At 43.9% G+C, this 13,924-nt stretch overlaps 1 protein-coding gene across 2 annotated transcripts in view; it reads left to right on the top strand.

Annotated features, from left to right (window-relative positions):
• Window positions 1-959: 959 nt before the first annotated feature.
• The window catches only part of FHDC1 (FH2 domain containing 1), a gene marked incomplete at both ends in the record, with an annotated part of 29,944 nt that continues 16,979 nt past the window's right edge, over window positions 960-13,924 (top strand). The window contains 3 exons of one of the 2 annotated variants that reach the window (XM_081093287.1): window positions 960-1,496; window positions 9,309-9,370; window positions 9,980-10,082. In XM_081093287.1, coding sequence (XP_080949413.1) covers window positions 1,005-1,496; window positions 9,309-9,370; window positions 9,980-10,082 — 657 coding nt within the window. The remainder of the gene's footprint in view (window positions 1,497-9,308; window positions 9,371-9,979; window positions 10,083-13,924) is intronic. The other variant, XM_081093286.1, reaches the window with a different exon arrangement.

The following is a 13,924-nucleotide window of genomic DNA, read 5'->3' as shown; positions in this document are numbered from 1 at the left end:
GACTGTGGATAAGGGGTCAACGTGTGGCAGGTGTGACACGGCAGCATTTCCATGTGTGTGTCTTTGCTAATAGTTCGCGGAAGAAGCAGAAGAAACAGGGGAGAGGTTCTGGTGGCTTCCAGAGAGTGGCTTAACTGGAATCCGAAGTGATAGCATCGGAAGCGATAGTAGAGGTCATGTAATGTATCCCAGCCTCCTAATTTTACACATGAGAAACTAAAGTCTAGTGAGGTGAAGTGACTTGTCTAAAACGGTAAGCAGCAAAGCTTGATTCAGAGCTGGAACCTTTCATCTGTGTGTCTAGTGTTTGCTCTATTTTCTGGGAAGCCATGTCACCAAGTGGAGCAGGAACGTGGTGGCTCTGACTCCAGGGGTGTGAGTTCAGCCATTATTTTATCCTCTGCAAATCCCTGCCTATTATGTGCAAGGTGGTCGGTAGAGGACATAGCCACACTGGGGAAAGGCAGGTCACTAATGCCTAACGCTTCAGTCTTGTGCGTAATTTCCCTAGGCGTTGGGTATCCATTGTCCCACGACACCGAGCCAGGTAATGAACAAGTAGTTTATTCATAAAGTGAGCAATACTAGCTGAACCTATAGTGGGTCCTCAGCAAATGTGTTTTATTGATGAACAGAAGTTTTCCAAGTTGGATTTATTGCTGCTGTTTTGGCAACATTTCCAGGTAGTAAAATTTGGTTCACATTTTAGAAAAGTATTAGTCCCTTTTTTATTGCTCTCTGGGATGTATTGCCCCTCATTATTTTCATACCCAGTTACTCGAGGAGGCCTGGCACAGGCCTCTGATGGGAATAGCTTGGATTGGAATGTTTTCCTATACTGACTTTAAACTTGTCTTATCTTTGTAGGTTTGGAAGATGACACACAACGCAGCTGCCTTTGTCCCTGGTGGCAGACCAGCGTGTGAAAAAGCATGACGCAAGTTTGAGGTTTGTGTCTGCGTCCTCAAGGTCAAGAAATTATCTCCTTGGAAGGCAACAATACTATGCATGTTATGAATTGTGTCTCCTTGGTCAGTGATAAAGAAAATGGGACTATCGCCACAGCAGCTGGATTCATGATTGAGGAAACACCACCCCCGCCTCCTCCTCCTCCTCCACCCCCTCCACCTCCACCATGTCCATATTCAGAGGAAGTGTTTGCTCCCTCTCTTCCCCCTCCCCCACCACATGCACTCCCCGGGGGGCCTCCGGTCCCTCCTCCCCCTCCAGAACTGCCCCCAGCATCTCACTTGAACGGCTACAGCCACCTCGGTAAGAAAAAGCGGATGAGAAGCTTCTTTTGGAAAACCATTCCGGAGGAGCAAGTGCGAGGCAAAACCAACATCTGGACCTTGGCATCCAGGCAGCAGCATCAATACCAAATAGACACGAAGACCATCGAGGAGCTCTTCGGGCAGCAGGAAGATGCCACCAAGCCTTCCCTTTCCAGGAGAGGAGGATCTTTAAATTCGTCCTTCAAGGAAGCGAGAGAGGAGGTAAGAAGGGGACGTTGTTTTGAGTTTGGGGGTGTACATACGTTTGAAAACTTACTAGAATCACTAAGAAATACATTAAGGCCCAGCCGGCGTGGCTCAGTGGTTGAGCATCGACCTATGAACCAGGAGGTCATGGCTTGATTCCTGGTCAGGGCACATGCCCAGGTTGTAGGCTCGATCCCCGGTGTGGGGTGAGCAGGAGGCAGCCAATCAGTGATTCTCTCTCATCATTGATGTTTCTCTCTCCTTCTCTCTTCCTCTCTGAAATCAACAAAACTATATTATTTTTTTAAAAAAGAAAAGAACATAAGGCAAGGGAATGCTGTGCTCTGGGAATGACAGAAAGGACCTTACATGATGAACTTGAGCTGAGTAGTAACAAAGTGGAAGGAGCGTGCATGCCAGACCCTCCCAGGCATCTCGGTGGATTATGACCTCATGCAGAGAACATGCTCTGTGGGGCCATCATCCTTGGCTTCTCAGCGCTGCCCTGTCTCTGCACATCTGTGGTTTCTCCTGGTGGAGCACTTCTGCGAGGAGTCCAGGATTACTCGTCTCCAGTGAGACTAACACAGATCCTAAGTTCCTGAGCTCAGGCATCTGCGATCAGCTGGAGCTTTCTGAGACAGCATGCCTTTTGTTAAATAGCATCATTAAGTAATGCACATCCTTAGGGTTTTATCCTTAGTATTTCCTCCAGTTTTCCTTGCACAGTGTTTAGTGAAGGCCCTGAATTATGGCCATTGTGGACCAGAGATTTCCAGAGAGCCAAAGCGTAAGGCTGTTTTCAGATAGACTTTCTAGGAAGCGTATTTCCAGGTAACACGCGGTGTGATACTTGGAGAAGAAAATAAAGCTAGCAAGTTACAAGGCATTCACTGGAAGCATGATCTCCCAAGATACAGGCCACTCTATATTATAGAAACTGAGTCCAACATCGTGTGTGTTCGTACTCTCTGTAGAAACTCGAGTAAACATGGAAAAGCCTCTACTTGCAAGAGGAAATAATTAGGAAACCAGGGATTAAAAGAAAAGAATGCTGCCCACCAAAAACAAAACAAAACAAAACAAAAAAAAGTAACAGAAATGCATCATTTTTTAATCTGCTGTAAGGGAGCTGAGAAAATAGGTCAGAGATGGAGGTGTGAGATAAGAGTAGGCAGGGCCCTGGAATGAAGTAGCAGCTCCCTGCATTATTGAATTCTCGAGCCGACAATATTGACCTCTTTTCTCTCTAGCTCTTAACTTCTGTCCATGAATTCCCTTGGGGGCCCTTGAGGCTGGTGGCATGGTGCCCTGTTGAAATAGCCAAGAGTCGTCTGTTTATTATAAAGTGTGGAGAACGCTGGGATTTGAGTTTACTGTAAGCTGTGACATGCATTTGAGAGGAAGTCTTCAGGAAAACCCTGAGTGTGAAGCACAGGTTTCCCCTGCTCTTTGCCTTATGCAAAGTCCTTGCGCTTCGTAGCAGACCCTTTTAATCCTGGAAGAAGCAAGAAGTCATTTCCTAAGTCCCCTGGCCTTCGCCCCCGCTGCCAGCAGAGGCTTCTTAATGCACAGCAGGTCGTTTCTCACCGCTGTTTCTGAGCTCCACTTTACTGAATTTCAAGAATTTTAAAGGAAAGAGTGGGTGGGCACATGTGGAGAAAAGGTGATGTCTCCGAAAAGCACCTGTGGAGACAGAAGGGGGTTCGGCTCACCATGTTTCTGGGGAGGCGGCTGGTCCTTGTAAATTGGGGACATTTATTTTGCCAAATGCTATGAGGCACTTGCTGCTTTGAGTTTGTGAATCGGAGAGAGGTTAAGGACCTCTCGGAGCGAGAAGAGAGTGGCAGGGAGTGTGGCGACTTTTCCCACCTGCGGCAGAAGCGGAGATGTCCATTTCTAGGCCAGGTCTAAAGTTCAGGGGGGGGGGGGTGGGGAGAAGAGTCTTTCTCCTCACCCACTTCACCCCTTATCTGAGGAACATCTTTACTTTTTTTCCTTTAACTTAAAAACAAAACAAAACACCTGAAAGTGAATAATTATTTAGCTAGTCAGTTGTTATGTTTATTTATCCTTTATTGAATTTATTGGTTAATACAATGATACAGGTTTCAGGTGTACAATTCTATAATACTCCATCTGTATATTGTATTGTGTGTCCACTACCCCAAGTCAGGTCTCCTTCCCTCACCATTTATCCTTCCTTTACCCGCTCCGACCTCCCCCCCCCCTTTCCCTCTGGTAATCACCATACTGTTGTCTGTCTGTGAATAATCATCTTTTTAATTGTGGTAAAATATCCGTCGACCATCTTAACCATTTGCAGGTGTACAGTGCAGTGGCACTGGGACAATCGCTGTTGTGTAACCACCTCACCATCCATCCACAGAAATCTCATCTTGCAAACTGGAACTCCCAGTTCCTGGCAACCACCCTTCTACTTTCTCTATGGATTTGACTGCTGTGGGTACTTTATATAAGTGTGATTGCACAGTGTTTGACTTTTTGTGCCTGGATCATTTCACTTTGCATAATGTCCTCGAAGTCCCTCCATGTGGTAGCGTGTCAGCATGGTAAGGCTGGATAATATTCCGTTGTAGGCATACACCACATTTGTTTACCCAGTTATCCGTCCATGGACACTTGGGTGGCTATTGTGAATAATGCTGTTATGAACATGGGTTTGCAAATAACTTTATTTTTAACACGTATAGGTCCTAATCTGAGAGACGGCATACTAGAAAGAAAAGTTAAATCACCATAACTGTGTAAGCAAACAGCCTAACTCTTTAGCTCTTCATACTCAGGTAGGGTAAGTAGTTTAGTAGATGGATAGATAAGTGCATATTACATAACATTGTCACAGAACAGGGTTATCCAGAATTATTTTCAATTTTCCATGCTGCCTCCAACATGGCTAGATGTATCATATGTACTTTCTTTTTTTGTCCCAGTAAAGAATACAGGACATGTGATTTTATTCCCTCATTAGATTTTCTTCTAAAGCAGCGACAACTCAGCAGAGTGGTAGTCTAACAAGGACCAGCGTTAAAAGTTCCAGTTCACTCTGTAGTAGGGGAAGCCCAGGGTTGACAGTTTAGTCCTCACTGCCTGTCCGTGTGGACTGGAGAACTCCCTCCACAGCATGTTGAGCAGATGGACCCATCCGAGCCTGGAAACATGGCATCCCAGCCGTGACCACACAGCCCGTAACTCTGGAGGCTCAAACGTGCTGAGGATCAGGTTATGTCCCCTGGAAATAATAGGCACCTCCTACAGCAATGGCCTGCCATTATGTGGTTGGCTCATACTTTCAAGGGCTTAGAAAGCCTTACAAATAAGTTCCATTATACTCCAAAGGAAGAAGTTTCTGGAAGATAGGGAAGACCTGGGGCTAGGAATTGCTGAATTAAGGAAGAATAACCCTTAACAAGTGAAGTGGAACATTTAATAAGGGGGAAGAGGTTATGACCTATTACTACTATCCTTGTATCTTTGTTACCTAAAAAATTAACTTGAGGAGGCTACAGATGTTACAATAATAATTAAGCTATAATAAAGTAATTAGAAATAACAGATTCATATAACTGGTGATGATAATAAAAAGATTCAGCTCAAACTCTACCTCCCCCTCTACCCCCCAAGCTTGTTGATCTCACCCCTGAGAAGTTCCCCGTTCAACTGAACCTCAGCCTCCTCAGAGCCCCACACTGGTTGTTGGGTCTGTACTTGTCTCTCACTAGAATAGGAAACTCTCTTGAGGAAAGGAACAGTCTTACCCATTTGGTGTCCTTCAAAGAAACTAAAGTATCTGAGCTGACAGAACTGAACCGAGGGAGCAAAGGGACCATCTTACAAGGTGTCAGTCAACAGGATAGGTCAAAACTGGGAATCACAAAGAAACCACTCTGAGATGAATAAGGTCTGAGGATCTCCCGTAAAACATGGTGACTACTGTTGAGAACACTGTATTGTAAAAACTGAAATTTGCCAAATGTTCTCACCAAAAAAAAGAGAGAAAAAGATAAATATGTGAGGTGATGGATGTGTTCATAAGCTAGATGGGGAAACCTAACTAAAATCTTGAACTGGGGAAAGAAGAATGGCGAGAGAGAAAATAAGATGGAGGATTGGTTTTTCAAATTCATGAGAAGTCATGTTTTGTTCTCCCACACTGTAGTTCAGGGTTCAGTCATTCTTTCTCAACTTTTGTTCCGACCCCAGTATATTGTAGAATTCTGGGACATGCTCAGTCCAGAACTGTATTGAAAGGGGACTAAAAGCAAAGTTTCAACTGGGTTTTCATTTCCCTCCCCCGCAACATTGGGGGAGGAACATTTCCCACATGACAGCCAACCAAAAATGAAAAACCATTAAAACCCAAAGCTAAGGACGTATAGAGCATTCAGGAAGATTTTTAAAATTTTGCTTTTCAGAATTTGACATAGGATTGAAATAACCAAAAATGATTTTCTTTTTCCACCTGAGGACATTATATTAAGTGAAATAAGCCAGTCACAAAGGGACAAATAGGATGTGATTCCATTTACATGGGGTACCCAGACTGGTCAAACTCCTAGGGACAGAAAGTGGAAGGGTGGTTGCTAGGGGAGGGGGAGGGGAATATGGGGAGTTCGGGTTTAATGGGTCCAGAGTTTCAGTTCTGCAAGTTGAAGAGCTCTATGGATGGATGGATGGTGATGATGGTTGCACAACAGTGTGAATGTACTGCATGCCACTGAACTGTACACTTGAAAGTGGTTAAGATGGTAAATAATGTTATGTGTATTTCACTACCACTAGAAAACAAACGTTTCCTCTTCCTTTTGAGAATATGGGAGGCAGATTTTGTAGTGATGTGACACTAGGTGAAAGTACATGCGTTGTAGTAGAAGAACCTAGGAGAGCTTACGCAGAGGTGTTAACAGGGGCCGTGGTGTAGCCATGTACATCTTTGTGGAGCACCCAGTACGTGGTTTCAGTGTCTCTGAGGGTCTTAGGACAACCCCAGCCACCCTGGCCAACTGTGGGGAGACTGCTCTTACCGCAAGTCCCCTCACATCCTGGTGGGACATCCTCCGGATGGGATGAGCTGAGCACATTACCTGTTGGCCAGGGATGGTGTAACTCCTTGGTTAGCCTTTAAGGAAGCTCACTGGCTGTACCTGCTGGTGACTTGAGTGGAGTCCTGCCTCCATGTGCTGCGGCGTAGATACAGTTGACTGGAACTGGTGGGGAGAGGGAGGGACCCATCGATTCTTCCCTTTTCTTGGAGCAGTTGGTCTGACCTGTGGAGCCTGCGAGTCTCACAGGGGGGCCCACGGGTAGAGTCCATGGCTCTGAATGATTCCAACACCCCAGCAGTCCCACACGCATTCATTTCTGAATTGCCCAGCTTTTTGAGCTGGCAAGCGTTTAGGAAGTAAGATAAGCTAATTTACATGGATAGTGATAACCCTCATTGAAGGACTTTAACAAACACTTTTCTAACACTGCTTTGGAAGGATCCAGTGAGATAACCAGTGGGAAAGACACTGCTCGTGCAAATCTGAGGATACCGCCCCTGGGGCGGGGAGCAGGCCCTGGAACGTTACAGTTGTCTCGTTTTTCCTGTTTTTTTTTGGATGAGGCACTGGGCTGTTTTCCCTGGTGGGTGCAGTCAGTCATGACCAACCCAGGTTTTTCCTTAGGAATATTGCTGAATTCTCTCAGTGGCCAGTTTCTGAAGCCTTGCTTCAGACTGTAGAGACAACTGCTGTTCCAGGCTGGCTGCCCCTGCATTGGGCATAAGGAAGCCTCTTTGTGCCTGCAGGCTGTCTTAGCTGGTGACATTTCTACCCATCACCCCACACATACAACTGGGGTCACCAGGGGACTTGGCCAACCCCGTGGATGGCTTTCTTCAGATCTGTCCCCATTTCTGGAGAAATATTCCAGTGTGAATACCAGGCTGGAGGGGGAATATTTGCCAATTCTCTTTACTCCTGTATCTCAGTGATATTAAAACTCTCCAGAACTAGAGTGAAAAGGAAGCCGATACACCCAGGCTAACGTTTCAGTCCTAGTATTGCTTTGGGGAAGTTATAAAAATGACATCTCCGAGGCTGTTTCCTTATATGGTAAATAGGAGTGTAAGACTAATGTCTCCATCACTTTTTCAGCAACAATAGCTGTGGGATCTCAGCCAAGTGTGCAGAGTCCCAGAGGGCTGAAGGGTGAAGATGATGAGGGTGGATTTGGGGCATTGGGGACCCAGGAGGGTGCCACCATCACGGGTTAAATATAGCAGGAGGTGGTAATTTAATGAGAGAAATAAAAAAAGGTATTTCCCCATTCTGGGTGGAAGTGAGTACAGAGAAAGTATTTTGGATATCAATCAATATACATGTTCTTACTTGTTAATTTATGAATTATAATAAACACATAGTTGTTTGTCATAATATCATTCTGGTATGAGCCTTCCTCCTTAAAGGGTGATAACTTTGACAGGTTTTTGGGTTTTTTTTCTCGCCACTCTTTCTTCCCTCCGCCCACCCCCCCCCCCCCCTTCACCCTGAACTTGAACTGCAACCCCAGGGTAGGATTCCAATAAGGAGCTGGCCCTTTTAACTTGGGAGTTTATTTTATGGTTGGCAGGTGATTGTGTTAACATGAAATAAACCCCTAGGATAGTAAATAATGTGATTGTTGAAGATTAGTGTTGAAATGAAGGCAACCATACTCTTGTAAAAATTTAACCTTATAGCCAGGAAGTGCCATTAACTTTGGTTAACATTCTTGTTAGTCTTGCTGTTTCCTATACACTTAGAAGCAGGCCCAGAGATCAGGAATTTAATTTGAAACCCGATTCTCTTTTGTTCGCAATGAATCACATACATTTGGAAAGGAAGAGCATTATAACAACATTCCTATTTTAGCGAGTCTCCCTTTACCAAAAAAAAAAACAAATGGAAAAAACTGCAGCAGTTTTAAGGTTCTCTTTCCTCCACACATTCTGGACATTTACTTCCAGAGAAAGAAATGGCTTCGTTATTTTATCCCCCACCAAAAAAAGTTCTAATTTGTAATCTGATAAAACTCTTCCAAATTATTCATTTTGAACAACTAAGGCCTATTGCAGCCAAAATCTGGGTTTTGATGGTACATTGGAATAGCCAACATATTTCATTAAATTAAAGATGATTCCAGAGATGTTAAAATGCCAAAAAAATAATAATATGTCTTTGACTTGGTAAAATACATCACAGGAGTTTTCCTTTTTAAATTATGAGTAAATAAAATGTAGGGCACTTTCTTACCTCCTCCTAAAAGGGCTGTTGAACATATATATTCTTTTTCAATGAAAAGAAATTTCTCTTTTAGAAAAAAATTAAGAATTTTATTAAATATTTTTTTCTATCCCTAAATCAGAGTTGGGATTCACTCTGAAATCACTTCAGAGTTATTTTTTACTTTCTCAGTTCAAATCTCATGTGATTCTTGCTATACTAAGACATTTTTTCCAAGTTAATTAAGGCTTTTAAATGTGGATTATATTATTTTAAAAGGAAGCTGCTAAATTTAAAAATACATAATTTATTAAGAATTATATAATATCATGTGTAATTATTACAATAAAGGAAACATGTTGTAGAAAGTTTGGGGAGATGATAACATTTTACTATATGTAAAACTATATTAGGTATATCAATTAATCACTAGATTTACACACTGGGAATTATTCTCTTATAAATTGGAATTATATTTTAATAGGTTTTCATTCTCTTCATTCCTCCAACTGTTATTATTTGTACTTGAATGATCTTATGTGTCTCTATTTTTTTACAGATTACTATCTTGGATGCAAAACGGAGCATGAACATTGGGATATTTCTTAAGCAATTTAAGAAGTAAGATTTTTGCACATAGTTGCAACTGGAGCATCCGAGTCTGTGGGTGTGAGCTGAAATTCAGATTCTAACATGAGGGAAAATCATTCCCCAGGCCTTCAGATCCTTCTCAGGCACCCAATCTAGTGGCTTGAAATAGGGAGAATTGCCCCAGGATGCCATTCAAGCCTGGTATGTCAGGGAGTTTGTAAATTCATCTGCAGTGTTGCCCCTTGAGTGGGGGTTGGGCTGGTGAGTCACACAGTGGTGAAGTCCAGGGTGCAAAGGCGAGGGCTCTACTGGAGTTTCATGAGACCGAAGGGGACGGTTTTCTTCTCCCAAAAGGAGACTCCAGTGGTCGTAGTCACTCTGACTTTTCAGGGATGCCGGGGGCGGGGGGAGGGAGGGGGGGGCGGTTCTGGGTGAAGTGGCCTCTGAGTGGTGTTTCAGGATCTCCACTTTTCCTGGCGGTGGGTCTGTGGTGATCACTGACACACAACTGCCTTTTAGACTGGGAAGAAGGCGGGATGGAAAGGAGGGTGGAGGTGATTTGTTTTAATTTCCACGGGCTTGTGTTTCTTTGGCACGTGAGCGAACATGAAATGGAATCTGATTAATTGTCTTTTCAAGGTCTCCTCAGTCCATTGTAGAAGATATTCATCAAGGAAAGAGTGAGCATTATGGAGCAGAGACATTGCGAGAATTTCTTAAACTGTTGCCAGAGTCAGAGGAGGTAAGGAATTTGCCGTGTGAGTTTTAGATGTTAGGAGTGATGATAAAAGCTTAATATTTGTAGGAATGTCAGAAATCACATGGGAAGGGAACTCTCCTACCCAGAATTAGTTTTCTCAGATAAAATTAAGTGATCCAGTGGAAAGAGCATGGGTTATGGGGTTAGAGAACCTAGGTTTAAATTGGAGCTCTACCCTTAATTGAGAAACTTGGGCAACTTTCCTAACGCCCATGAACTTTAGTTTTCTCACCTGTAAAGTGAGGCTATGTTGCTACCTCATTGGATAGTGAAGATAATGAAATGGTAGTTATGCTTCTGACATGGTACTTGGCACATGGAAGCTCAATACATTTTAATTCCATTTCTCATCATCTGGCGGATGATGTTTGCGTAGGGTGTACATGGGTTGTTTTATAATGTGTATACTTAAAAAAAAAAAGTAAAGACCAAGTAAGCCACTTTAGGATAAAAATGCTCTAAAATTTGGGAAGGTAGGTAAATTGTTAATGAACGTTGTCTACATAATTGACGGAAAGTTGGAGATTGCTGTGATAGCAATGTAGTACCACAATATACAGTTATTGATTTTTTTTTTTTTTTGGACTGAATTCACTGACTTTTTGAATGGTTAGGAGCTTGATAGAAAAGGAAACAGAAAAATAATTTTGTAAAACCTCCCAAAATCTTATTACTGTCTTTTATTTCTGAAGAAGTGACCTTTGAAAAAAATCTAAAAGAAATACATGAATATCTGTGCTTGTAAACATTTGAATAATAATAGTCTTATAAAGTAAAAGGTATGTTACCCTCTTACACATACTGCAGTTCCTCCCTCTCCCATCCCACTCCCCTTCCCACACAGCATAGGTGGAACTTGACTTTAGTACCATTAATAACAATAAGATAAACGTATTTATACTTTTTACATCAATGATAAACTCACAATGCCAAATCGAGAGTCTTATTGAGTAACTAGACATTCTAGATAAGGGGTGGGCAAACTTTTTGACTCGAGGGCCACAGTGGGTTCTTAAACTGGACTGGAGGGCCAGAACAAAAGCATGGATGGAGTGTTTGTGTAAACTAATATAAATTCAGAGTAAACATCATTACATAAAAGGGTACGGTCTTTTTTTTTTTTTTAGTTTTATTCATTTCAAACGGGCCGGATCCAGCCCGCGGGCCATAGTTTACCCACGGCTGTTCTAGATACATCTAATAATCTCAGCCTCTCCCTATCCTGGGCTTTCTGTTTTAAAGTTAAGTATAATTTATCTTAGCCAAGATTAATTAATAGGATTTATTAATGTTAATAAAAGAGTCTTAAAATATTGAGAAAAGGGAAGATCAAATCATCACTTACCCAGATCTTGTTTGCTGAACACTCTAATTTTTCTTTTATGTGGACAATGGGAGTTCACAAATTTTAAAATGAGGATGAATATGGTTGAATTAATTTGGATTTTAAAGAAGATTTAGTTTTTCTCAATATCTTAATCCTGCTTGGGCTTTTTTCATGACTCTTCCTCAGCACTGCTCTGGTACCCACTCCTCACTGATCTTGACCGTTTTTAAGTGAGGGTCAGATTTGATTGCACAAGTGAAAGTGCTCTGAAAAGCCCTAAATTTCTCACTAAACAGAAGTCAGGCATGATGGAGGCTGCTGTCTTCACGCCACGAAGATGTGGGAGATTACATAAGGCTTTCTTAATATCTTCTAATTTAAAAATCAAAGGTGACTCAGGAATGCAAAGGCTGTGGAAGACTAAGGAATTTTTCAAAGAAGCAACTTAGCTGTCAAACTGCTCATGTTTTAAAAAGCTGGTTTTTTGAGTTGTGTGTGGGATATAATTGACAGGGAGGAAAGTTAAGGGTAAGATGAATAAAACCCACCCAAGGCTTCCCTGAGGCCCCAGGCGCTCTCTCACCCTCAGACTGTTAGCTAACCTCTGGCCTGGCTGTGAATCCTGCCTTCCCAGCCCCTGAGCCAGGCCCAGCTGTTTCTCCCACCACCCTCCTGCTGCAGGGCCATCCTCCGTCTGAATATCTGACCAGCTTGGTCACTCTCCTCCTTGTTTACATTACTGACTCTTGGCTTCAGCTCACCACACCCTCCAAACTCCACTGGGAGCTTCCTTCAGCAGGAACACCCTGACAGTCCTGCTGGGTGTCACTTGGCATCCCTCCCTAACGCACTCCGGGGGATCTGTGCTGGCAGAGGGAGGCCCAGTGAAAGCCAAAGCCACCCCATGACCCATGCCCGCTGCAAGGTCAGATTAGCTTTAGTTGTGAGAGCTGTGTGGCCTCTGGCACCACCCAGACCCAGGGCCAGCCCCAGAGTCTTTGGAGGAGGGTGGAGGATGGAGATGAGGCCATGGAGGAGACAGGGCCAAGTGAGAGAGGTTTAGGAATGTGGCAGAAATATGCTGATCAGTGCGTAAGTGTGCGAGTAACCGCATGTTGCTGAGCCTGTGGCATAACGTTCTGTGCTCATTTTTAGCACAAGAAGGGACTACATGTTTGTTGAGTGCCACTGTGTCCCAGGCACTGGATAAGGCAGCATTCAACCAAGCGAGATCCTGCATTTCAAGTGCGTGGCCCAGTGTCCGGCACATAGACAGTCAGTAAATCATTGCTGCAGTGATTTAGTGTATCATCTTTTTCACTTAATCCTCATAGCGATGTAAGATAGTCCTCATTTTACAAGTGAGAAACTGAGGCTCACATGGGTTGGATAGAACGAGTCCAGTGCCACCTGATGGACAGGCCCCGGAGGAAGTGGACTTGAACTCTGATTGGTCTGACCCCAGAGCAGTTCCTTGGGCTGCACTTGGAGGAAGGAAGGAAGGAAGGGCAGAGGTCCTCAGAAGTTTCTCAGAGGCCTCCCAGCCTTTTCATCACCTGTGCTGTCACACAGTACTGGTGTGAGTGTCACCCAGATAACACCCTGATCTTATCAGCAGGCGGAAAAATATGAACGGAAAGAGCTCTTTTCTCCTCTGCATTCTCAGCTGACAAGCCAACCCAAGGTTAATTTGTGTTCAGGATTCCTCTGCCCTTTTGCCACAAATCTTTTGTCTGGCATGTTTGTTCATCTTGCCTGAAACACGTGGTTAAAACTTGCAGAGGAAGAAGGTAGACCTGGAAGTGAGAGAACTGGGGGGTTGTGCTCTCTGTCAGGTATCCCTGTGCCCTGAGAGGAGGCTGGAGGAGGAGCCAGGTGGTCCGGGGAAGGACCCCCACCCAGCTGGCAAGGCCCTCCCTCGGCTGGGGCGGGGACCCTGTCATGGCCTCAGTGTTGGGGATGTAGGACTGGAAGGTGATAGCAATGCTCTGTCCTCTCTGGGCGCAGATGGAAAGGCCTCCCTGACACTTTATCACCTCATTTCACCTCATTGGTTTCCTCTGCCCCTGGGAGGGAAGTGCCCGTGGGGGAGCTCCAGAATCTCCTGCTGGTCTGTGGGTGGGAAATCCTGCTCTTTTAAGGCCATGGGAGTGGAATTAGACGGGATGACGGAGGCCTGCCCCTGGGAATGTGCGAGTCTCAAGGAGCGTTCTGTTTGCTATGAGGACAGCACCGTGTAGCCGGGTCATAATGAGAGTCACTTGGCTCAGCCAACAGCATCGTGCCTAACGATGTTTGATAAATGCTTTTTGATGGTGATGAGAATGCATAATAATTATAGGGTTGGTTCACCTCTCTTTTTCTTACCTCCCTGCCACTGTGAAGGTACCGTAATCCCGCTTAATGAACATAAATCCCGTTTTGGAATGGAGTTAAGAACTGTATACAGGGCATTTAAATCAAATACTATCTTTTCATCACCATTCTCTTGAAATCT

Source organism: Myotis nattereri (genome assembly GCF_964212035.1).
Source record: "Myotis nattereri genome assembly, chromosome: 5".
Taxonomy (NCBI): domain Eukaryota; kingdom Metazoa; phylum Chordata; class Mammalia; order Chiroptera; family Vespertilionidae; genus Myotis; species Myotis nattereri.
Note: the sequence above shows the minus strand (reverse complement) of the source record. Positions and strands in the feature narration are given on the sequence as shown.